This window comes from Balaenoptera ricei, chromosome 1 (genome assembly GCF_028023285.1).
Source record: "Balaenoptera ricei isolate mBalRic1 chromosome 1, mBalRic1.hap2, whole genome shotgun sequence".
NCBI classification, from domain to species: Eukaryota; Metazoa; Chordata; class Mammalia; order Artiodactyla; family Balaenopteridae; genus Balaenoptera; species Balaenoptera ricei.
In genome coordinates, this window is record NC_082639.1 from 28951142 (window position 1) to 28978236 (window position 27095).

The 27095-nt window shown below is 36.9% G+C and overlaps 1 protein-coding gene and 1 pseudogene across 2 annotated transcripts in view; one reads left to right on the forward strand and one right to left on the reverse strand.

Moving 5' to 3' along the window:
- The first annotated feature begins 464 nt into the window (after window positions 1–464).
- The window catches only part of LOC132348931 (protein argonaute-3), a 118824-nt gene continuing 92193 nt past the window's right edge, over window positions 465–27095 (forward strand). The window contains exons 1-2 of one of the 2 annotated variants that reach the window (XM_059896916.1): window positions 465–803; window positions 20747–20918. In XM_059896916.1, coding sequence (XP_059752899.1) covers window positions 785–803; window positions 20747–20918 — 191 coding nt within the window. In that variant the 5' untranslated portion in view covers window positions 465–784. Of the gene's footprint in view, window positions 804–20746; window positions 20919–21908; window positions 21968–27095 lie in introns of those variants that run through there. The other variant, XM_059896926.1, reaches the window with a different exon arrangement.
- Window positions 23092–23598, reverse strand: LOC132348924 (large ribosomal subunit protein eL21-like; annotated as a pseudogene).

Consider the following 27095-nt stretch of genomic DNA (forward strand, 5'->3'; position numbering starts at 1 on the left):
TGGGAGGGCCTCGAGAAGAAGGGGGCCTCAGCCCAAGACAAGATCGGCCCGGGGCCTTCACAGCTGCAGGTCTTGGTCCTACACCTCAGACCAGCCACGCTTCAGGAAGGCTCCTGTCCAGGTTAGCTATGCCACCCTCCGCGACCTCGCCTCGGGCAAGCACTGTCCCGCACCAGGTGGCGGGAGGAGTCCAGCCCCTCGGGGTTGTCTCCAGCCGGCACGGCCCGGCGGAGGACCGCGGGAGGGCAGGCCCCGCCCAGCTCGCGGCCACTGGCCGCACCCAATCGCGCTCGCCCCAGGCCCCGCCCAGGCTCGGCGCCCGCTCCGCGACACCTCCCCTGCGTCCTTCGTGCCGGCCGCGCCCGCACAGACGTCGCGCCCGCACGGTTAGGGCGGAGAGGCGAGGCTTGGATGTCGGGCGAGAGCCCGGGCAGCGGAACTGACGCCATCAGGCTTCCGGGGGCGGCCCCCGGGGAGGTCGGCGGCGGCGCCGCAGTCGTGGAGGGGCACTGGGATCGTAGGCGGCCGCGGGCGACGCAAGTTCCGCACGGAGCCCGTCTCTTCTCGCCTCACGCTTCTTCCTCTCTCCTAGTTGCGCGCTGCCTCCCGACGGCCGCTCTTCCTGACGAGAGCTTTCGGAGTGCGGTTGCTGAGGAGAAGCCGTCACCACCCCGCCTCGGGGCCGAGTGAGGGTTCCTGTCGCGCCGCGTCGCCCCCTGCGCCGCCTCCTTGCCCTCAGTGGCGGGCGCCCTTCTCGCTGGAAGCACTCCCCCCAGCTCCATGAATGGAAATCGGCTCCGCAGGTGAGTGAGTCAGAGCTGCTGGTCCTTCCGTTGGGGGTAACCGCAGAGCATCGTTGCTCCCTGCGCCCCGGCCCAGGTGCGCGAGGTGAGCGCCGTCCCCCATCGGCCCCGCGCCCGGCCCTTCCTCCGCCTCCCCGCAGCCCCGCCGCAGTTCCCTGGAGCCACGGAGTAGGCGATGACACTGCGGGGAGGAGACACTGCTCAAAGGATTGAAGTTTGGGGTTCCCTAGGCGATATTACTCTTTTTTCCCCGGAGTCTAGAAGGGTTTGCCATCTTTTTTGTTACTCCAGTTGAAGATACAACGGGGTGTGTGTTCTTTAATCCGGTAGTGTGTCCCGTAGAGGCACTGGGTGGCCAGCCTTCTCCCGTATGTCTCTCCCTTATGTAGTTGTGAAGATACATTAAGATAACAGATGAGAATTAAGTTTGAAACGTATTAGTATTAGTGCAACGTCAAATGCAAGATGGAATTTCTTCCATCCCCGAGTTCTCATCTATGTTTGTGGCAGCATGGTACATATAATAGTTCCTGAGGATCTTGGAAATGTCATATCAGCCTGGATCGAGGTAGATCTTAAAATTGCTGACTATATATATATATTTTCATTCTATATTCCCTAGAGAATCGGCTGTCATATTCTTGGAAATTTGGAATTTAAGAAAACTGCTTCTCTTCTTGGGAAAAAAATGACAGTCTTGAGAAAAAATTGCATCATGGGCAGTACTTATCTTAAAAAAAGAAAAAGCACTTTTTACGGTCTGTAATTAATTGAAGGACATAAAGTAGGTGTTACATAACGATTTGCTTTCCAAATGATCATATTTGGTATGTTAAATTTGGAAGTATGCTTCATCCAGCCAGTCACAGTTTTATAAATTAATTATGAAAATATTAAGCGGCGGGTGTCTTCTTACTAATAGTACCACAAGTCTCTGAAATTCACATCTCATTTTGCCAATTTGGGAGGCACCTGAATATGAGATAAGAAAAACTTATATGAAAGAAACCAGTGACATAATGATATTAAAGATTTTGTTGACTACGTTAAGGAGTATAATTGTCAAGTAGATGCAAAAAGCCCTTAGGAATTGTAGAGGTGGGCTGGGGAAAAGCGTTTATTACAAGTTTTATTATATGGAATTTTCTCTAATCAGTTTTTACCGTGTCTCTTTTGCATGCTCCTTTTTTTTTTTTTTTTCACGTCTCCTTAAAAAGGGAAAGGTTTGTCTAGATTGTGAAGAGCTTTAGACTCTCGTTTGTTTATCATTGATTTATAGGTTTCCGAAACTGTCTTGCCTTTGTTTTCCAGTTTTCTAATACACTGTTTAGGGAATGTGATGATTTGGGAGCTATACGTGATTTTTACATAACTGTTCTGTTGTTGAGCCTGGAAAACAAACATGAAAGTTAAACACTTTACTACTTATCCTAAAATTTTAAAGATATTTCCAAAATTTTTTAAGGTTCTTTTCTTTTTTGGATTTTTCATGTGAAATTATTCCCAAATATACGGACAACATCTTAGAAAATACTTCTGAAGTCAAACTGCCTAGCCAAGGGGTCCAACTCGCCAAGTACGATTCAGTAAACGCTCCTAAGAATTCTTGAGCTATAGATAAGTTTTAGTTCTTTTTGCATGGGCCGTTGCTGAAATATATACCTATTTAACTGTCCTCACATCTGCGGAGGTATAGTTAGATTTGTCAGCCATATGCTTGGACATCGTGAAACACAAAGTTTATTCTTCAGTGCAGTTTATACATGATTGACTGTAATTTAATGATGAAGGTAAAGTATAATTTGGCTTAAGATTGTCATCATCAAAAACAAAATTTTCATTCTTCCTGAGATGTGTAATTGTTATGCTGCAAGTGAAATCGAAAGCATAGTTGGGAAAAATGTGCAACTAAGTCTAAAATCAAGAATTTGACAGATACATATTTTGGTTTAAAAAATTTTAGATGCATATTTTCTCTGATAGTCTATTGAGTCAGTGTTGGATGTTGGCTCTCCAGTTTTGTTCTAAGTTTTTCTTTTGTGTGGAGATTCTCAGGAATCTTACGGCAAAATATTTTAAATTCTAATTGTTAGGTGGATACATAGAAAACTTAAATTTATTTACTTTAGAGGACTAGAGATACAAATTCTATATAATTGTTTCTTGGCAAATCGTTCTTCACTAAAAGTTAATATTTGTCTATTCTTCCCTTTTGCAGGTAATATTTTAAGTGATTTTTTAAGGATGTCCTGTACAATGTAGTGATTTAGTACTGTGTGAACACTGATTTAACCGAAAAGCTGGCAGGCACAATTGGTTTTTAAATAATAATAATCAATAGTTTAGCATTTGTGCCTATGACTCCTTAGTTAGGGGAACTTCTGATGAAACCCTATTTTTTTATGCTTTAATTACAGCTGGACTAAGAGTATATATGTTATATTTTCATTCCAAATAAAGTGGGAATAAAAGAAGCAGAAATGTTCATTAAGATATCAGTTCTCCTGAGTAGCTATTTTTTAGGACTGTACTATTCTAGTCTGTATTTTTAGGTAAAGTCAGACTACTGTTAAGGGCAGAAGGAATTGTACTTACCTACCAATGGAAGAAAAACATTTTCTATTACCTTAAATTAATAATAATGCAAAGTGATTTGACATGTTTGGTAGATGTCTTATAAAGTCTTGCAAAAGTGAATAGACTATGTTTCTTAGTTATATTCTTGAATTCCTGTTTGAATGTAGTTGTTTTAGGACTCTGCGTTTCTTTAATAATAAAAATCAAGAAAAGTCATTTGAGAACAAGTTCCAAAGGATGTGTGGAAGCTAAATTTGAATGAGGTGGATAAAAGTTGTGGATTCAAAGTACTAAAATATGTAATGCCATTAGGTTTTCAGTTTAGTATGTCTTTAATCCCTTGGGAAATGTTTTTATTGTTATATAGATTTTCTCACTTGTAGATTTTTGTCTTGAAGAAGATAAAATGCTGTTCTGCCTAGAGGGCATGAATTGTAAACATGGAAAAGGTTTTTCTACTTTGTTGTCGCTTAACTTTTAGCTAGTGCTGCTCTGGAGTGGCCATTATAACTTTTTTTCTAGTATTTACTGCTCTTGACTGGCATTGGGACTTATAAAAATGTGCAAGATTATTTTGATTTTTGTTTTAGAATTTAATTTCTCTGATAGTGATGGAAAACCCTGAGGGAAAACTGTAAAGGAGGCAAGAAACAACTTTTTTCTTCTAAACAAAGACTTGAAAGTAAAGCGGGAAAAAGAACATCTATGAAACCCTTAAACGTAATTCGATTAACATGATGAAGACTTTAAAAAATTATCCTTGATTTCATCACCCTGATATAACCACTCTTTAAAGTTTTAAACCAATTTCCAAGCTAATAAATGTATTAATTAAAAAAAATTTTTTTAAATTAAGTAATTTAGGAAAGTGGTTAAAATGAATGAAACAGTTTCTAAGTGCTACCTTAGCTCTTTCAGAGAATTTTATGTAATAGGTTGATAATTTAGAATTAATTTATATTCTCCAGTGGGAACATTGCATTTGTTTGGTTCTGTAGGCCTGGTCTGAAAGTATGCAAAGAGGCCAGAGGCCCTGTAAAGGGGACATTTCCAGGAAAAGTTCTATGTTGTATATGGAAAAACCCTGGCTCGGGATAGAATTCTTGCCGAATTGTCATAAACTGTTAGATTCTAATTGAATACTACATTGCTTTATATCACAACCATCTTTTTTCACACTGGTTTCCATAGTCTTAAAATAATTGAGGGTCTAAGTGAAAGATGAATTAAATATTATATTTCGTTAATCTAAAAAATTTTTTTCCTCTTATAGTACTTAAAACTAGTATCTTAAGTAATTTACGTGTGGTTTTGTTTTGTTTTGTTTTAATGGATGGGAGGAAAAGGCAAGTGATCTGTTTTCAGGAAGGTAAAGCTAAAAAGATAATTTATTTAAGAATAGTATTCTTTCCAAACCTGTTTAGTCTCGGTTTGTTGTGATGAACAGCATTCACCAGACATTCCTGCTTCTAATTCAGTTGTCTAGGATACTCAATAGACCCTCATTCTTGGCTCATTAACAAAACAGATGTGAGAAAGAATATTGTGTGGTTTTTCAACCATAGTGGTTATACTGTTAGGATACATGAACAGCCTTTCTGTATTTGGAGTTTCTATAGTTTTCTGCCATTATCTGTGTTTTTAATATTAATGATCTTCTTTGGCTACCCATTGCTTTAAAAAAAAAAAAGACTACTGAGATTTAGCAAAATCTTGTTACACACTGATGCTTTCTCTTATATCTTAAATGTGGGCTCTCTGTGGTTTGGTTGCAATAAAAAATTATGTACATTAGTCTGGAATGTTAGTTTAATGAAATAATCTGGAAGAATTCTTTGTTTTAAATCAGCCAGTTGTTCCTCCGTTGTTTCTAAATTATCAGGTTCTTGAGAAATCAGAAGATATCTGTAGGATATAGTCATGGGATATTTTTATATTCTTCATTTTTGCAAGAAAGTGTTCTCGGTTGTAGGCTTACATAATACAATTTTTGAGTCATTACCAGTATTTGATATTTTAACTGATTTCTAAATCTAACAACAGAAGTTCATTAATATATCTCTGAATTGTAAAAAAGGTTGAAGAATAGATTGCAAAATAGGCTTATATCTTAGCAGTGAAGTCATTTTTTTTGTTTGTTTGAAGAAACTTATAGCTTCTAAATTAGGACTTGCTCTCTATCTGTGTATTTAACATAAAAGTGGCATTCTCTAAAATTACTCAAAATTTTTCTAAATTTTTGCTTGGGTGATCAAAGTTTTTCAAAAGCTACCCAAACTTTAATTATAAAATAAATCTCAAGGCATTTCCATAGTGCGTGGGCTGCTTGTTTTCCAAGGGGAAAAATGGCTTTGAAATAATGGTTCCCCACTGTGCATCTGAGAAATTTAACCCCCAACAGTCTGAATGTTCTAGAGTGATTATTTAGCTACAGTGAATATAATAAATGTAATCTGATATAAGTGCATTGTGTTTGTACAGGTTCATTGAATGAATAGGTAGACTTAGTAGATAAGAAGTTACTGAAATCTCATGCTGATGTTTACTAGTTAGCCTTGTGGACTTAACTAGTAAACAGAGGCATTTAATTATGTCAAATTTTGAGGTCAACACAGTATATTTATTTTTTCAAAACAAAAATAAAAATTTTTTCCTGGTTGTAAAAATGCATGTTTATTATTTTTAAAAAAGCGAACAGTATAGGAAAGTCTAAAACAGAAATGACAATAATATGATCCCATTCTCCAGATAAAACCATTGCTAATTTTTTCTTGTATATCTTCTCAAACGTCCATCCATCTATCATCATATTGTTTTTAGCCTGCTTTTTCTACTCAGTATTGTATCATGGATAGCTTTCCTTATCATTACTTATATCTATATAGCAATATAGCAATATAATAATTTTTACTGAGTACATAGCATTTAATTTTTTTTTTTTTTTTTTTGGCTGCACTGCGTGGCTTGTGGGATCTTAGTTCCCAGAGCAGGGATTGAACCCAGGCCCTTGGCAGTGAAAGCACGAAGTTCTAACCACTGGACTGCCAGGGAATTCCCGCATTTAATTTTATATTATTAATTAGTGTCATTGATGGTGGATTAGATTTTTTTCCAGTTTTTTATAAAATTATAACTAAAACTTAGGTAATTATCCTAATATATACATCTTTGTATAGTGATCCAGTGATTGCTTTAGGATAAATTCCTAGAAGTAGAATGGTTGAAATGAGGTATCCCATGAATATCAAAGCAAAAGTTCCCAGTGAAAATCCATAATTTGGTAATAGGCTATAGTAATGCTATAGTTGATTCTTATTTATTCATTGCTTATTTTCATCAGTCACATTTACTATAGACTGTAATTTAGCTTTGGACTCACTAATACATGTTAGATTGTTAGGTCAGTGAACAACACACACATATGCTTTGAAAATGTATGGTTTTTTGTTTGAAGTTTAACATGGTTAGTTGTTATTAGCCAGTACTTGCTATAGCTACTAAAAGAAAAGTTTGAGGTAGAAATTCCAGATAGTGCTTTTTATTTCTGTGTAATTATATTTTCAACTCTAGTGAGCAATATATGTATTTGTTAAATAACTAAAATATGCCTCTCTGGAAGTATAATTTGTTGTATTGACAGAATTATTTCTTCCAATAATTTACATTAAAATATTTTATATACTTAAATTTGATGATTTTATAGTCAATTACAGTAGAGTTCTGTTACATTGCTTATTCATGAAATAGAATTTTGGTTTTTACCAGTTTGTATAAAAAGCATCAGGGAAAATAACAATAATGGAGAAAAAAATCGTCAGTGTAATATAGTGTAGAAAGCATGGGTTTTGGAAACAAATCCTGGCTCTCAAATTAACATGGTAATGATGTGTCATTGTAGGTTCATTGATTGTAACAAATGTACCACTCTGGTGTGGGGATGTTAATAGTCAGGGAGGCTGTGCCCATGTGGGGGCAGGAGGCATATGGGCAATCTCTACCTTCTGCTCAGTTTTGCTGTGAACCCACAACTGCTCTAAAAAATAAAGTCTATTAAAAAAAATTAATTGTTACTTTGGGCAGTGCTTTTAATCTTCCTGAATCATAGTTTCCTTATCTGTATAATGGTATAGTAAAGAGATTCAGTATGCAAAGGAAATGACAATTCCTCTGTTCCTAATTTTTAAGACATTTTATTATAGAAAATTGAGGATGTATATGCAGAACTGTATAATAAACTCCCATGTACCCATCGCCCATGTCCAGTCATGTCCGTTCTACTTTCCCCTCCCCTGTATTTTCTGAAGCATATTCTAGACATAATAATATTTTATTTATAAATATCTACTAAGTACATCTGTAAGAGATATGGGGGACTTCCCTGGTGGTCCAGTGGTTAAGACTCTGTGTCTTCACTGCAGGGGGAGCAGGTTCCGTCCCTGGTTGGGGAACCTTGCAAGGTGAAGCCAAAAAAAAAAAAAAGAGAGAGAGTTATGGACTCTTTAAATAAGCCACAGTACCATTATCACAGCATAAAATAATAGTATAACCCTTTATATCAAATATTAAGTCAGTATTCAAATTTCAACTTGTCTCAGATATTATTCTTTTTTTTTTTTTAAACAATTTGCCTTTTTAAAATTTATTTCATTTTTGAGTCAGGATCCAGATAAGTTTCCCACATTGTGAATGATTGATATGTCTTTTAAGTGCCTCTTAATTTGTAAGTTTTCTATCCTCTTTCCCCCTACAATTTATGGATTGTTTGTCCTTTTAGACTTTCTCACAGTCTGGATTTTGCTGGTTCCATCTTCATGGTGTAATTTAACGTGTTTCTCTAAATTTACTGTAAACTGCTAGGACCAAAAAGCTTGATCAGATTCAAGGCATGTGGGATCTTAGTTCCCCGTCCAACCAGGGATCGAACCCCCATCCCGTGCAGTGGAAGTGTGGAGTCTTAACCACAGGACCACCAGGGAAGTCCCCTCAGGGTATTCTTTTTGAACTTAGCTGCAGTCAGGTTTTTGTCCCTAGAACTTCACTGAAATTGCTTTTATCAAAGTCAACAAAGAATTTGTTAAACCCAGTAGTCAGTTCCCAAATCTTAATTTTATTTGTCTCTTCAACTTCATGTGATTACTTTGCTTCCTTCTGGACATTCCTTTTCCACTTGGCTTCCTGGCTACCACATTCTCCAGGTCCTCCTCCAAGCTTATTGGCTATCACTTTTCTGCTTCCTTTGCTGTTTCATCTTCATCTCCCCAATCTCTAAACATTGGGAGTTTCCCAGAGCTTATTAGTAGTATTCTGTATCCTGCCACAGTCTGGGTGATCTCCTCTGGTCCAGTGGTTTCAAATATCACTAATATGCCAAGGGCACTCATATCTACATCTCCAGCCTGGACCTCTCCCTTGAACTCCACACCCATCTAACTGCCTACTAGATGCCTACTTGTACAGAAACCTTAACGTTAACATGTCCTAAGAATCCTCTTGATTTCTTCTCAAAGCTTTCTATTATTCCTGAGTCTTTCCTGTCTCAGTAAGTGCATTTCCAATTCTTTTAGTTGCTTAGACCGAAAAGCTTTGAGATCTCTTTTCTCTCATACCCCACACCTAATCCATTAGCAGTTCTCATTAGGTCTACCGTCTAAATATTTTCCACATTGACCTCATTCCCATAGCTGCTACCACCTCTGCCCTAGCCAACATTATCTTTTGCCTGGAAAGTCGACTAGCCTACTAACTGGTCTCCCTGCTTGTACTTTTACATATAATTTTTCATACAGCAGCTAGAGTGATTGTTTTAAAAAAGTTTAAGTCAGATCATAATGCTTCTTGATTCAGAACCCTTTGTTGGTTTCTCATGTCTCAGAATAAAATCCAAAGACCTCATCATGGCTTGCAAATCCTATAAGATCTGATCTCCCAGTATCTTTCTGACCTCATCTCCTACCGTTCTCTCTGCTCCAGGCACAGTGGTCTCCTTGCTGTTCATCAAACACCAAGCAAACTTCTGCTTTTTCCTTTATACTTGAGTTTTCCTTGCCTGGAATGCTCTCTCAGCTGTCTACATGACTTTTTCTTTCACTTCTGTTTTCTGCCTACTTGTCACCTTTTCAAAGAGGTCTTCTTTGACAAACCTACCTAATATGGCTAACTACCTCCCCACCCCACACACACACAGACATTTTCTATCCCCGTAACCTATCTTTTTTTTTTTTTAAATAAATTTATTTATTTTTATTTTTGGCTGCATTGGGTCTTTGTTGCTGTGCGCGGGCTAAGCGGCGAGCGGGGGCTACTCTTCATTGCGGTGCCCGTGCTTCTCATTGGGTGGCTTCTCTTGTTGCAGAGCACGGGCTCTAGGTGCGCGGGCTTCAGTAGTTATGGCACGCGGGCTCAGTAGTTGTGGCTCGTGGGCTCTAGAGCGCAGGCTCAGTAGTTGTGGCGCACAGGCTTAGTTGCTCTGCGGCATGTGGGAATCTTCCCAGAGCAGGGCTCGAACCCGTGTCCCCTGCATTGGCAGGCTGATTCTTAACCACTGCGCCACCAGGGAAGCCCTAACCTATCTTATTGTTTTATAGCAGTTATTACTACCTAATCGGCAAAAAAGAAATACAATATAATCTGCCCCACACCCCTATAAAACCTTCATGAGGACCAGGTCCTTATTGTTATTATTAAAATTATTATTCACTTGAACAATGTTTGGCACTTAGGATACAGTAAATATTTGTTGAACACATTTACGAGTCAATGAATGGATGACTTAATGAATGATAGACTTTCAGCACATGTTAGTTTGTAGTAGTATAGCGTACTGATTAAAAGCCCAGGCTCTGAAATCAGACTGCCTATTTGCAAATCCTAGCTTTGCCACTTTCTGTGAACATGTTTTTTAATCTCCTTGTGCTTCAGTTTCCTCAGTATAATATAGTACCTGCCTCAAAAGGTATGTTGTAAGAAATCACCAAATGTATATCAGATATATAATACTCAATACATGTTAGCTGTTGTTGTTGTAATTTTGGGATATCCCCGAGTATATTGTGAACTACTTAAGCAAAGTAACTGACTTATTAATTAATGCATGTATCTATAAAACCTCGAACATAATAATGGTTCAATAAATAGATAAATGACTTTTTATGTTTTTGATTTTTAAAAACTTGTCTATGGGGGCAGTGAATTTCAGAAGAGAATGGGGGTTATAGAAAAATAAAACATTATTAAGCCAATCTTGATAGTCATCACATGTAAATAAAACAGCAGAAAGTTATTTTTTTGAATACATAAAAGGTTTTTAAAAATTGTAATGCCTAATGCTAGAGAGGGCACAGGAGAGAAATCTGGTGATAGTAATGCATTCATGTGCCAGTTTGGTAGTAAATACCAAGAGTCAGAAACATGTTTCTGTTCCTATCCTTTGACGTGGTAGGTCTATTTTTGAAATTTATCTGAAGGAAAAAATTCTATATGCCACTTTCCCTCTCTAGCTCCCCCAAGTAAAACAGTAGGTGCTTAATGCAGAGAAATTCACTTAGCATAGTTGTGTGAAATGTTGTAGCTGTTTATTTGTATTAATATTTATTGAAGAGCTACTACTTTTTTTAATGGCTTCTGTGCCAGGCACATCTAGAATGTATAGGTCATTTTATCTCATTTTTAAAATAAGGTAACTGAATGTACCTCAACATAAGAAAGGCCATATATGACAAAGCCCACAGATAGTATCATACTCAGTGGTGAAAAGCTGAAAGCTTTTCCTCTGAGATCAGGAGCAAGACAAGAAGCCTCCTCTCAACACTTTTATTCAAATAGTGCTGGAAGTCCTAGCCAGAACAGTTAGGCAAGAAAAAGAAAGAAAAAGCATCTGAATTGGAATGGAAGGAGTAAAATTGTCTCTATTTGCAGATGACATGCTATTATATATAGAAAACCCTAAAGACTGCATGAAAAACTGTTAGAAGTAATAAATGAATTTAGTAGAGTTGCGGGATACAAAATCAATATACAAAATCTATTGCATTTCGGGACTTCCCTGGTGGTCCAGTGGTTAAGAATCCGCCTTCCAGTGCAGGGGACGCAGGTTTGATCCCTGGTCGGGGAACTAAGATCCCACATACCGAGGGGCACCTGAGCCTGCGCACCACAACTACTGAGTCCGTGCGCTCTAGCGCCCATGCGCCACAACTAGAGAGCCCGCGTGCTGCAACTACTGAGTCCACATGCTCTGGAGCCTGCATGCCACAACTAGAGAAGCCCACGCAACATAACAAAAGATCCCACATGCCTCAACGAAGATCCCACGTGCTGCAACTAAGACCCGATGCAGCCAAATAAATAAATAAAAAAATAAATAAATTTATAACAAAAAAGCCAAAATCTACTGCATTTCTATACACTAAAAACTAAATATCAAAAAGATAAATTTTTTAAAAGTCCCATTTACGGTAGCATCAAAAACAATGAAATGCTTATGAATAAATTTAACCAAGAAAGTCAAAGATCTGCACATTGATAACTATAAGACATTGATGAAAGAAATCAAAGAAGACACACTATATGGAAAGATATCCTGTGCTCATGGATTGGAAGAATTAATATTGTTTAAATGTCCACACTACCCAAAGTGATCTACAGATTCAGTGCAGTCCCTATCAAAATTGCAATGGCAAAAAAAAAAAGAAAAAAATTGCAATGGCATTTTCTACAGAAATAGAAAAAACAATCCTAAAATTTAGGGCTTCCCTGGTGGCGCAGTGGTTGAGAGTCTGCCTGCCAATGCAGGCGACGTGGGTTCGAGCCCTGGTCTGGGAAGATCCCACATGCCGCGGAGCAACTCGGCCCGTGAGCCACAATTACTGAGCCTGCGCATCTGGAGCCTGTGCTCGGCAATGAGAGGCCGCGATAGTGAGAGGCCCGCGCACCGCGATGAAGAGTGGCCCCCGCTTGCCGCAACTAGAGAAAGCCCTCGCACAGAAATGAAGACCCAACAAAGCCATACTTACATACATACATACATAAAAAGAATGTAAGCAGAGAAGAATAGCATTAAGAAAAAAAAAAAAAAATAGTGAATCCTAAAATTTATGTGGAACCACAAAAGACCCCCTATAGCTAAAGCAGTCTTAAGAAAGATGAACAAAGATGAACAAAGAAAACTTCCTGATTTCAAACTATATTATAAAGTTATATCAAAACAGTGTGGTATTGGCATAAAAATAGGCACATAGATCAATGTGAGCCCAGAAATAAACCCATGCATGTATGGTCAGTTAGTTTTTGACAAAGGAGCAAAGACTATACAGTGGGGAAAGGATAGTCTCTTCAATAAATGGTGTTGGGCAAAGTGGATATTCATATGCAAAAGAATGAAACTAGACCCCAACTTATGCCATATATAAAAATTAAAATGGATCAAAGACTTTAACAGAAGACCTGAAACCATAAAACTCCTAGAAGAAAACATAGCACGTGAGCTCCTTGACGTTGGTCTTGGCAATGATTTTTTAAATTTAATACCAAAAGCAAAGGCAACAAAAGCAAAAATAAACAGGTGAGACTGCATCAAACTAAAAAGCTTCTGCTCAGCAAAGGAAACCATTGACAAAATTAAAAGGAAACTTATAGAATGGGAGAAAATATTTGCACACCACATACCTGATAAAGGGTTGCTATCCAAAATATACAAGAAACTCTTACAACTCAGTAGCAAAAAAACCAACTCAATTAAAAAATGGGCAAAGGGCGGAGCAGCTAAGCCTGTGCGCCACAACTACTGAGCCTGCACTCTAGAGCCCGCGAACCACAACTACTGAGCCCACGTGCCACAACTACTAAAGCCCACGCGCCTAGAGCCTGAGCTCTGCAACAAGAGAAGCCACTGCAATGAGAAGCCCGCTCACCACAACGAAGAGTAGCCCCCGCTCGCCGCAAGTAGAGAAAGCCCACACAGCAACGAAGACCCAACAACGAAGACCCAATGCAGCCATAAATAGATAGATAGATAGATAAATTTATTAAAAATGTAAAATGGGCAAAGGACCTGAATAGACATTTTTCCAAAGAAGACATACAAATGGCCAACTGGTACATAAAAGGTGCTCAACATCACCAGTCATCATGGAAATGCAAATCAAAACCACAGTGAGATATAACCTCATACCTGTTAAGATGACTTTTATCAAAAAGACAAAATGATAAATGCTGTTGTGAGTGTGGAGAAAAGAGAAGCCTTATACACTGTTGGTGGGAACATAAACTGGTACAGCCACGGTGGAAAACTGTATGGAGGTTCCTCAAGAAACTAAAAATAGAGCTACCATATGTTCCTTTACCAGGGGGGAAGGGTGGAGGGGAGAGATAGATTGGGAGTTTGGGATTGACATGTACACACTGCTGTGTTTAAAATAGATAACCAACAGGACCTACTGTATAGCACAGGGACCTCTGCGCAATATTCTGTAATAACCTAGATGGGGAAAGAATTTGAAAAAAATAGACACATGTATATGTATAACTGAATCACTTTACTGTTCACGTGAAGCTAACACAACATTGTTAATCAACTATACTCCAATATTTAAAAAAAAAAGAAGAATAGGGCTACCATATATTCCAGCAATCCCACTTCTGGGTATATATCTGAAGGAAACGAAACCATTATCTTAAAGAGATATCTGTACTCTAACGTTCATTGCAGCATTCACAATAGCCAAGGTATGGAGACTATCTTAAGTATCCATCAGCGGATGAATGAATTAAGAAAATGTGATATGTGTATACACACACACACACACACACACACACACACACACACATACACATAGTGAATATTACTCAACCTTAAAAAAAGAAGGGAATCCTGTTATTTCTGACAACATGGATGAGCCTGGAGGACACTATGCTAAGTATAATAAGACAAAGACAAATACTACATGGTATCACTTACATGTGGAATCTAAAAAAAAAAAGTCAAACTCAGAAGCAGTAGAAAAATGGTTGCCAGGGAGTGGGGGAAATAGGGAAAGGTTGGTACAAGGGTACAAACTTTGAACTATAAGATAAACAAGGTCTGAGGATCTAATGTATAATATAGTGACTATAGTTGATAATACTCTGTTGTATAATTGAAATTTGCTGAGAGAGTAGAACTTAAATGTTCTAAGTCCCCCCTCATCCCCCAAAAAAGGTGAATATGTGGAGTGATGAATGAGTTAATTAACTTGATGGGGAGAATCTTTTCACAGTGCACAGGTATGTCAAATCATTGTGTTGTGCAGTCTAACTATCATTAAAAAAAATACACTACCAAATGTAAAATAGATAGCTAGTGGGAAGCAGCTGCATAGCACAGGGAGATCAGCTTGGTGCTTTGTGACCACCTAGAGGGGTGGGATAGGGAGGGTGGGAGGGAGACGCAAGAGGGAGGAGATATGGGGATACATGTGTACGTATAGCTGATTCACTTTCTTATAAAGCAGAAACTAACACACCATTGTAAAGCAGTTATACTCCAATAAAGATGTTAAAAAAAAAAAGATCCCACATATAAATGAAAATAATAATAATAATAGGCAACTGAGTCTTAGAGGCTGTGAATTTCCCCTGGTCATTAGATCTGGAATTTGAACTCAGGTTTGAGACCATACTTCAGTTGAAGTAATTAACATAATTACTCTTTTTATCAGTTAAGAGTTTTAGTTGCAAATAACAGAAATCCAACTGAAACTAATTTAAGCAAAAGGGGTTTATTGGCTCATGGAATCCAAGGCAGGTTGAATAGGAAGAACAGGTTTGCAGCTGAGCTTGCATCTGGAGCAGGTGGAACTAGTAACTCATGGTATCAGACTACTCCATCTCTTATTTTGATTTCTCTCTATTTGTAGCTGTCTACATGTAGCTTCCATTTCCTCTCACTGTTGATTGGCTTTTTCTACACATCAGAACACCTGATCTCTAACAGCTATTATATCTCACAGCTTTAGTCCCTGAAGAGGAAATACCTGATTGTTGTTTAGGTCCCAAGTTAAAACAAAAAAAAAAGTCCCAGGGAAAAGGCTCATTACTTTCTCTTGGTTCTGGTGTCCATCCCTTAGACCAGTCAGTTGTGGTGTCAGATTCACGTAAGAACATATCAATTGCTGGTATTCATATAGTACTTGAGAGAGTGTATAGTTTTCAAGAGAATAGCCAGTAGGTGGAGGAAAAGTGTGGGGTTGTGTTTAGCATACCATCCTGTGAATATCCACTACAACTGCTTATGTTTCACTATTTATAATAGTGAAACATTGGAAGCAAGCTAAATATTCTTGAGTGGAACCTGGTCAGTTTTAGTTCATCAACTTAATGTATTATTACAGAACCATTAAAATTATGATTATGAAGACCTTAGTAATACAGATATGCTTATGATGCTATGTTAAGTGGGAACAGAATATAACATTTTATATATATACAGTGTGTTTGCTACTATGAAACTTGAAAATGTAGTGGAAGGGATTCAGATTACTCAAACAAATTTATGAGGTAGTATGACAGAGGGTCACTGTGCTCCACAGTCTGGTCCCTAGCTTTGCAGATCCTGATGCTTGGTTTTTTCAGGCATCCAGAGCTGATCATCACCTTGAGGGACTGATTGATGCTAACCAAGTTCACAAGAAACTAATATATAAATCATAATGCCAATTTAATCATTTACAAAGAAAAATACTATTTCCAGAGCATAAAGAAGATTCATGTTGACTAGTCAGCGACTTATCTCCCTCCGGCCGTCTATATGGGTATATAGACAGTAATCAGAAGGTTGCTCTGTAATCATGGAATCAGAACAAGGGACTTAATATGATGTGCTCTTTAGTGTTAGGGATAGAAATATGAGTCACTCATAAACTCTGTCCTCAGATCACTCAATTTATATGAAAATGCAGGTAGTTAAATAGCTATAGAATTTTCTCCATGTAGAGTAGACAGATTATTTTATTAGGCTCAGAACTTCCACTAAAGAAAACTAAAAAATCTGGATAAGATGGAACAAAATGCCTTCTTAAGAGCATGGAATAATTAAGAATAGGTTACTGAAAATCAGACATTCTGTATCACAACCACTAGTTGGAAGACTATTTCCCTTTATTTTATTTTTATAAATTTATTTATTTTATTAATTTATTTTTGGGCTTCGTTGGGTCTTCTTCACGGCGCATGGGCTTTCTCTAGTTGCAGCGAGCAGGGGCTACTCTGCGCAGACTTCTCATTGCGGTGGCTTCTGTTGAGGATTACGGGCTCTAGGTGCGCGGGCTTCAGTAGTTGTGGCATGCGGGCTCAGTAGTTGTGGCGCACGGGCTTAGTTGTTCCGAAGCATGTGGGATCTTCCCAGACCAGGGATCAAACCCTTGTCCCCTGCATTGTCAGGCGGATTCTTAACCACTGCGCCACCAGGGAAGTCCCCCCTGAGTTAATTTTTGAAAAAAGTTTTAGGTCTGTGTCTGGATTCTTTTTTTTTTTTTTTCCCCTTTAGCATGTGGATATCCATCCACTTGTTCATCAGCACCATTGCTTGAAAAGACTGTCCTTTTTCCATTGAATTGCCTTTGCTCCTTTGTCAAAGATCAGTTGACTGTGTGGTTCAATTTTGGGGCTATGTATTCTTCTGATGTATTTTTCTCTTCTTTGACGAAAACCCACACTGTCGCGATTATTGTAGCCTTATACATTAGCACCAAAAAAAGAAAAGAAAGAAGTACTTAGGTATAAATCTAACAAAATACATACAAGATCTATGTGAGGAAAACTACAAAACTCTGATTTAAAAAAATCAAAGAAATCAAAGAAAATCTAAATAAATAGAGATATTTTATTATACATGGATAGGAAAACTCAGTATAAAGATGTCAGCTCTTCTCAACTTGATTTATATACTTAGCACAATTCCAAACAAAATCCCAGCAAGTTATTTTGTGGATATTGACAAACTGATTGTAAAGTTTATACGGAAAGGCAAAATACCCAGAACAGCTACATGATATTAAAGGAGATGAAAGTCAGAGAACTGATTGACAGTACCTGATTTCAAAACTTACTGTGAAATACCATAATCGAGGCAGTGTATTATTGACAAAAGGATAAACAAATATATCAATGGAACAAAATAGAGAGCACAGCAGAATGGGTTCCAATCCTAGTTCTGCTACTTACTAGCTATGAAATTTTAGGCAAATCATTTCAGTTTTCTTCATCTATAAAATCATTATGAAGTTTGGGGTTCCATTTGTTTATTTTTGCTTTTATTTCTATTGCCTTGGGAGACTGACCTAAGAAAACATTGGTATGATTTATAATCAAACTTATAAGGTTTTGCACAGCAAAGGAAACCATAAACAAAATGAAAAGGCATCCTACGGACTGGGAGAAAAATATTTGCAAGTGATGCGACCAACAAGGGCTTAATTTCCAAAATATACAAACAGCTCCTACAATTCAATGACCAAAAAAAACCAAACAACCCACTAAAAAAAGTGGGCAGAAGACCTAAATAGACATTTCTCCAAAGAAGACATAAAGATGGCCAACAGGAACATGAAAAGATGTTCCACATCGCTAATTATTAGAAAAATGAAAATCAAAACTACAGTGAGAGAAAAAAAAAAAACTACAGTGAGGTATCACTGTCAGAATGACCATCATCAAATCTATAAATAATAAATGCTGGAGTGTGTGGAGAAAAAGGAACCCTCCTACACTGTTGGTGGGAATGTAAATTGGTGCAGCTACTATGGAAAACAGTATGGAGGTTCCTCAAAAAACTAAAAATAGAGTTGCCATATGATCCAGCAATCCCACTCCTGGGCATATACCCAGACAAAACTGTAATTCGAAAAGCTACATGCACCCCTATGTTCATAGCAGCACTATTTACAATAGCCAAGACATGGAAACAGCCTAAATGTCCATCAACAGATGAATGGATAAAGAAGATGTGGTATATGTACACAATGGAATATTACTCAGCCATTAAAAAGAATAAAATAATGTCATTTGCAGCAACATGGATGGACCTAGAGATTATCATACTAAGCGAAGTAAGTCAGAAAGAGAAAGACAAATACCATATGATATCACTTATATGTGGAACCTAAAGTACGACACAAATGAACATATCTATGAAACAGAAACAGACTACAGACAGAGAGAACAGATTTGTGCTTGCCAAGGGAGAGGCGGGGTTGGGGAGGGAAGGACTGGGAGTTTGGGATTAGCAGATGTAAACTATTATATATCAGATGGATAAACAACAAGGTCCTACTGTATAGCACAGGGAACTATATTCAATATCCTGTGATAAACCATATTGGAAAAGAATATGAAAAAGAATATATATGTATAACTGAGTCACTTTGCTGTACAGCAGAAATTAAACACAACAATGTAAATCAACTATACCTCAATAGTTTAAAAAAAGTTATTACAAGGTTTGGTAAGAGCTTGATAAATTTTATCTGTTGTTCATGTTCTGATTTTATCCTGACAGGATTCATAAGAAAGAGGCAGATTAGGTATTATTTCCATTTTATACATCAGGAAATAGAATTTCAGGGCTATTAATATTTAACAAAGGTCAAGTGGTTAGATAAATGGCAGAGCCAGAACTATGACCTAGTCTAGAATTACTCATTATTACCTATCTCAGTTTAGGATAGCAGGAAAGATTATGCCCTCAGAAAAGATCTTACAAATATATGAAAACAAAATTTAAAAATAAGTGATGCAGGTAGCACTTTAATCCACAGTGAAGAAAAGTTGTTAATTATCTTTTTTCCTAGTCTCTGGAAGAATTTGTTTAAGATTAGTATTATTTCTTTCCTTAAATGTTTGGTATAATTCTCTAGTGAAGCCATCTGGATCTGGAATTTTTTAGTGTGTGCATGTGTGTGAATATTTAATTTTTTCAAATAGTTACAGCACTTTTCAGATATTTTAAATGTAAATTCATTTAGATAATAGTTACTAATTTACTAACTGAATTTATTGTTTGAATTTTGTTTAACAAAGCTACAACATTTTGAGCTTCAAAAACTTAATGCTAGATATCACCTAGGGTTTGTTTTTTTCTTAACTGTGATAAAATATATATAACATTAAATTTGCTACCTTAGCAATTTTTAAGTGTACAATTTAGTAGTATTTAAGTACATTCACATTGTTGTGCAACCAATCGCCAGAACTCTTTTCATTTTGCAAAACTGAAACTATACTCATTAAGCAACAATTCCTTTTTCTACCTTTTCCCCCAGCCCCTGGCAACCACCCTTCTGCTTTGTCTCTATGAATATGACTACTCTAGGTATTAATAAGTGGAATCATACAGTGTCTTTTTGTGACTGGCTTATTTCACTTAGCATGACCTCTACAAGTTTCATCTATGTTGTAGCATGTGTCAGAATTTCCTTCCTTTTTAAGGCTGATTGATGTCCCATTATAGTTATATACCAGATTTTCTTTATCCATTCATGCATCAGTGGACACTTAGGTTGCTTCCACCTTTCGTCTATTGTGAATAGTACTGCTATGAGCATAGGTGTATAATTATCTTTTCAATACCCTGCTTTCAATTCTTTTGGGTTTATAACCAGAAGTAGATCATGGATCTACTGGATCGTATGGTAATTCTATTTTTAATGTTTTGAGGAACCACTGTACTGTTTTCCAAAACAGCTGCACCATTTTACATTTTATTTTATTTGAAAAGAGAACTTTTCAAATTTTATATGCTTTTGTATACCAGTAAGCTGTATCTTTCTAGGACTTAGTCTATTTCATCAAACTTTCAAATTTATTAACAATGTTTGTAATGTCTTCTGTATCTGTAGTGATACTGATACTTTTTTTTCCGTTTATATTGGTTACTTAAGCCTTTTTTTCTTCTGTTATAAAAATCACTGGAATTTATCAATTTTAGTTATCTTTTCCAATAATTGATTTTGTGCTTTGTTGATCCTTTTTATTGCATATTGTTTTTTATTTTGTTCATTTGCTCTTACCCTTCTTTAAGTTTACTTTGCTATTGGTTGCATACTTTTTGGATACAATTTGTGCTTTGTTTATGCTCACCTGGGTTTGTGTGCTCCTTTCTACCCCTTCCAAAACAATTTTCCAGAGGTACCCAGTTTTTGTTTCTTTTTATGTTTGTTTTAATGAGGAAAGTAAAGTGGGGTGAAAGAAATTGGTGTTAGAAACGATGTCATCTTTCAGCACTAGGCTTCAAGCATTATCAACTGTACTTAAAATTCTAACTTACTCTGGTTGACAGGATTATTAAATGCAGCTTGTAAGAGTGTTTCTCTCTTTTTTTTCCCCTTTCCTGGCAGGACCCGTTGGGGCCCAGCCCCTACTCATGGTGCCCAGAAGACCTGGCTATGGCACCATGGGCAAACCCATTAAATTGCTGGCTAACTGTTTTCAAGTTGAAATTCCAAAGATCGATGTCTACCTCTATGAGGTAGATATTAAACCAGACAAGTGTCCTAGGAGAGTGAACAGGTAAGAATTCAGAGATCTTTTGCTTTTGGTATTTGTCTTTGCTTTAGAAATTATGTTTATCTTATATATCTAAATAGCAATGATAATGTCTAACAGTTTGACCAAGAACAGATGGTAATTTGCTTTGAAATTGACTGTACTTCAGAGGTGTGATGATGGGAAAAATCTACAAACAGCCTTGAAATTTTTCCATTATAACGTAAATTCATGTTTTCTCTGTTATAATAGAAAAGGTGCAAGTCATTTTTATGTGCTCTTGAAATCAGACTGAGCATTTTTTCCTTTGCTATTAGGTAATATTTATTGGTGCTTTCTTTTTTCTCCCCACCCCACCTCGACCCTATTTACCCCTTTCGTGATGTTCCCTTTAAGATGATGGTGGTTGTCATGGTTTCATGCCTTCTCTTCTCCTGATCCTCAACTCCTAACTGTTCCCTACTCTTTTATAGGAACAAGTATATATGATATATAAAGATTTATCAATCTGCTTTCAATAAGCTTCTTTCACTTCCCCCAAATACTATGGATGTGGATGTGGTTTAGATGATACAGGAACAGAAAAGGAATTTATGATATGGTGTACACCACAAAGGAGGGTTTAAAAAAAAAGAAAGACTTATGGACAAAATATTTAGAAAACAATGATGTTCAACTTAGCCTTTTAGTTTGTACTATCAAATACCCCAACCTTTTCTTACTCAGTAAGTATTATTATTAAGAGCCTTCATTTAAAACATAGATTTATTGCTGTCAAGAAATTTGTAATTTAGTAGAAGAGATAAGACACATAAGAAATATGAAGTGAATGAGCACTAAGAGACTTTGTAATAACATATGAAAGAAAACCATCATATGAGTGTTATAATTAACATGTAACAAAGAGTTCTTTCTGAGGTCAGGAAGCAAGTTGTGGAGTATTACAAGTGGAGGAATCTAAGATATCAACTAATCTGATGCCTTTTTTTTTTTTTTCCTGATACCTTTTTTTGTAGCTGAAATCCAGAAAGGTTGAGAGGCTTACTCAACAACACACATTTCTAGTAGCAAAGGTGAGACCAGCACTCCAGAATCCTGACTTGATAGTCATTAAGAAATATTTGTAAAGCAAGAAGGAAAGGAATTGGGCTAATCTAAACAGTTGGTAGAATTGCATATCGTGTAGTAAAGAGAACACTTTTTTTTTTTTTTTTAAAGATAAGGCAGCAGTAACAAAGGTACAGCAATTGAGAAGAACCAGGTTTAGTGAGCCTAAGCCAGGCTTAAGGTGGAGGTTCTGGTCAGGTACTACAATAAGCTACCATCTATGAGTACATGACTTCCTAATCTTGCTGTAGCCTCCACCTCTTTCCTGAGCTTCAGACTTGACACCTGAATATCTATAAAGTGCTTCAAACACAGGTCAAAACAACTTATTCTCTCAATCCCCATCCCCACACTCCGCTCATACTACTATATTCTTTTCCTCTACCTAAATTCCCAAACTAGACCTTCTTTTTCCTCCTGTTGGTTATCAAGTCCTATTGCTTCTGTTTCAAAAATTATTCCCTAATTTGGCCCCTCTCCATCCATACTGCTACCACCTTGGTTTCAGACCCTTATTTGTTATCTAGACTATTGTAATGATCTTCAAATTGGTCTCCCCTAACATTTCTTTCTCTCCCCATTCTCGTTAAGTATCCATACTTCTGGCGTACTTATTCTTTTAAATAAGAAATCTGATTATATCACTCCCCTACTTTAAAATGTTTTCAGCTCCCTATTGCCTACAGAATAACATCCCAAATTTACTATAGCATACCTTTCTTAGTTTGGCTCTAACCTTTATCTTTTTTCATATTCTGCAACTCCTACCTGGAATGCCCTCTCTGCCCTTACCTATCTGGCAAACTTCTATTATTTTTCAGGACAAACATTTTGAACTCCTTAGTCAGACGGTAGTTCATTCTTTTTTTCTTTTTCTTTTTTACAAATAATATTTGACAGTTTATTAACCAGTGGAGTATATTGCACAACAAATTACCTCACATCTTTCAGGAAGAAAAACAACTAAATTTGAAAAGTAAAGACATCACCCACTGAATTCGGACACAGTTAAAATGTGCTTTAAATATTTCTTTGGGAGAAGGGACACAACACTTCTACTCAATTAAGAGAAACATATGTACAGTCCAGGTCTTTTATTTTCTTTACACCCATCATGCCATGAATTCATAGGTAATGGGCTCCAACAGTTCAGGCTCCTTTCCACTGGTTCTCACGAAGTGTGCTTCTCTGGGTGGAGCAGGCTGGCGCTTCAGCTGAACCCAAGTACCTTTCTCTTTGGCTTCCTTCTTTTTCTGATTGTTTTCCTTCACACATTTCAGGAAGCTATCTTGGCTTTTAGAGTGCTTAATGTGCTTGATAGGCACATTAATTCTCTTGGCAAGAATCTTGCCCTTAACTTGTTTGTTTACAGCGATGCCAACATTGTGCTAGGTAACACTGTAGACTCTTCCAGTTTTGCCATGGTAACATTTGTGGGGCATTCCTTATGGAACAGTGCCCATTCGCTTGATATCTACAATATCACTTTCTTCTTGATTCGCATGTATGTGGCCAAAGGAACAACTCCGTGTTTTCTAAAAGGCCTAGAGAACATATAGCAAGTACCCCTCCTCCTTCCCTTTGTGTTGGTCATTTTGATGAATTATTGGAAGATGGTGGTTCCAGCCGAAAGGCCAGATGGTAATTCATTCTACTATGACCTTGTAGTACTTGGTTGGTGTACACTTTCGTTACAGTATTTTTAGTGCATTATTTGTTACCCTCTCCTCTCAGTATAACCTCTTCATGAAAAGTAATATTCTTTATCATCTTTGTAGCCCTGATCTTAGCTCAATGATTGACACATAATAAATACTCAGTAAAATGAATGAAATGCTTATAAAAGTAAAATGGGATGAGTGTGTTGGTGGGAGACAGGAAAGAGAACTGGACATTATAGAGGGCTTTGTATGCCTAGATATGGATTTTCAGTGCCCTACCCTTCTCTCCTAGGATATATAGGTTAGTCTTTATGTTAGTGTCCTTCTCTTTTGTCTGTCTTTGGGCTTACAGGGACCAACTGTCTCATGCTGCACTCTCAAATTCCCTTTTTCTTGTTTCTCAGAACTGGGGTGTTAATGTGTAAATTTGAATGAAGGATAATTCTGACCTTTCTGGTAGATGTTTACATTTTTAAAAGGCATCTATTAATCTAAGGAAATCTCTTAACTGATAGAATGTCTAAGACAGATATTTCTTAGCTGAATTCCTTATTATTGCCTCTCCACCTTGCCCTGCCTGAAAAAATTGCCCCTAACTTTAGCAGTATATAGTGAAGAATTCTTATACATTATTTATTGAATAGGAAAATTATATGATGAAAATGTTAGAAAAACAAAATCACTTGAAGACAAAATGGGATGGAATTGAGGAAGTGGTAGGAGTTGGAGGCTTGGGACTTAGAAGGATGTCAATTGAAGTTTTTTTTAGTATTTCAGATGAGTTATGAGGGACTAGGGCATTGGCAATAACGTTGGGTAAAAAAGAACAAAATTGTTTATTAGATTTGTTCTTTTTCCTACCTTTTTTTTGGTAGAGGAATAATCACATGTTATATGTGTGTATATGAAGTTGTGTACCATAGAGTTTCACATGTAGATGCTCAACATGTTGGTTAAGTTTGGGAGGAAAATGTATATAATAAATTAGTGTGGTACATTCTGGTTTTAACTTACAGTCCTTTTGGCATCCCTAATTGTATTTCATCTTTATGTTGCTATGTCTTCTTACGTTATTGGTCAGTAGGAGTAAAGGATCTGTAATTTAGATGTTCCCAAATGGAAATTTTTTTTATCGTGTACCTTTTATTTGAGTTTTGATAGGAGCTATAGGACTTCCTTGGGACTCTAAAATTGGCATTAACCAACTTTATACTTTGTTAATAATATTGATTTAATTTTATGTCAATATCCACAAAGCTTATTCCCTTTATTTTCTTCAAAAGACTAGCTTTTGTCTTCAATTTTTGAAATATCATGTAACTAGTCAGTTAAAATTGTTGGTGGGCTTCCTAAATTGGTTCAGTTCTTACACTTCAACAACTAGAATTCTAGAAGTTAGAAGAAACTAAATAGAACTTTACAATTCCTTTTCAATATGAACTAAACAGTTATGGGCCAAAATGCAGCAGTATTTAAATCAACACATATGAGGTTTCTCTTGTCCATATGCCACATGCTCAAATATTTGGCACTGTGGCATTAATCATAATAGTAGAATGATGTATTGCAGCCAAACAAGTTTCCACTTTAGTCAGAAGAGTTTTCTTGGACAAAATATCCAGGAAATGCTTGTGAATCATCTTGTGAGTCAATTTTTCTACTTTAGACTTTCTGTCTGTTGCTTTTTTTATCCTTTCCTCACTTCTTTGGGGAGTGTGTGTCTGTGTGTTTCTTTTTTTTTCCTATTTAATTATTTGATTATAAAATCATCATTAGTTAAAAGAGCATGTAAAGCAGATTTCAGATGTTTCTAGTTTTTTTTTTAACAAGTGAATGGTCTTAATAACTAAAAATTAATTTCTAGAAATATTATGACCTGAAGTATAAAATCTGTAACTTGAGATTTTTATGCTAGTTTGTACAACTACTTAATATATATGAGGATAAACCATGAATAGACTGTTCCATATTTATTCAAAATTGTTAAATAGTGAAATAGATGGGGAAAGTTGTGTATGCAGCATGATTATAAATGCAAGATCTCCTTGCATAAAGATTTGAAGGAATGTTGAAATAGTTGGTAATAGATTGTGATCGAAGTTTTGGTTTAATTTTCTTTTACAAATTAAGCATTATCTTATAATCATTGTACTAGTATGATTGCTGTTACTATTCTATTATGATTAATGACATAGTGCTGAATGTTTGTGCATAGTGCATATGGATGTAATGTAATTCTAATGATTGAATCTTAGAAGGAAAAAATCTATATTGATATGATTTTGGCTTTTAAATAGAAATAGCAAGTCAGAGTGTTTGAAGAAACTCTCTTCTACTGTTATTAGGAATATTATTGGCATAGTGTTATAACAGGGTAGTGTGCAAGAAAGGGATATTCTTTTTTTCTTTTTAACACATTGGGTTTTTTTGTTTGTTTGTTTTCTTTTCTTTTTTTTGGCTGCTTTGAGTCTTCGTTGCGGTGCGTGGGCTTCTCATTGCGGTGGCTTCTCTTGTTGCAGAGCACGGCCTCTAGGTGCACGGGCTCAGTAGTTGTGGCTCGCGGGCTTAGTTGCTCCACGGCATGTGAGATCTTCCCGGACTAGGGATCGAACCCATGTCCCCTGCATTGGCAGGCGGACTCTCAACCACTGCACCACCAGGGAAGTACAGGACATTCTTTTTTTAAATAACATCCTTATTGATATAAAATTCACATACTACACGATTCACTCATTTAAAGTGTGCAATTCAGTGGCATTTAGTATGTTCACAGTGATAATGTACAACTGTCACTGCAGTCATACTTTAGAACATTTTGTCCTCCCCCAAAGAAATCCCATACTCACTAGCGGTCACTCCCCATTGCCTCCCTCCCTGCAGTCCCTGCCCAATACTAATCTACTTTCTGTCTCTGTAGATTTGCCTTTTCTGGACATTTAAATATAAATAGAATCATACAATATGCGGCCTTCTGTGTGACTGACCTCTTTCATTTCACGTTTTCACATAATGTTGTAACATGTATTAGTACTTCATTCCTTTTTATTGCTTAATGATATTCCATTGTATGGATATTTTGTGTATCAGTTCATCAGCTGATGGACATGTGAGTTGTTTGCACATTTTGGCTCTTAAGAATTATGCTGCTATGCACGTTCATGTACAGAATTTTGTGTGGGACGTGTTTTCATTTCTCTTGAGTGTATACCCAAGAGGGGAATCATATGGTAACTCTATGTTTAACCTTTTGAGAAACTGCCAGACTCTTTTCTAAAGTGGCTGCATCATTTTACATTTCCATTAGCAGTGTGTGGTGATTCCAGTTTGTCTACATCCTCATTAACATTTGTTATCTGTCTTTTTGATTATAGCCATCATAGTGAGTGTTAAGTAGTATTTCATTGTTACTTTGATTTGCATTTCCCTGATGGCT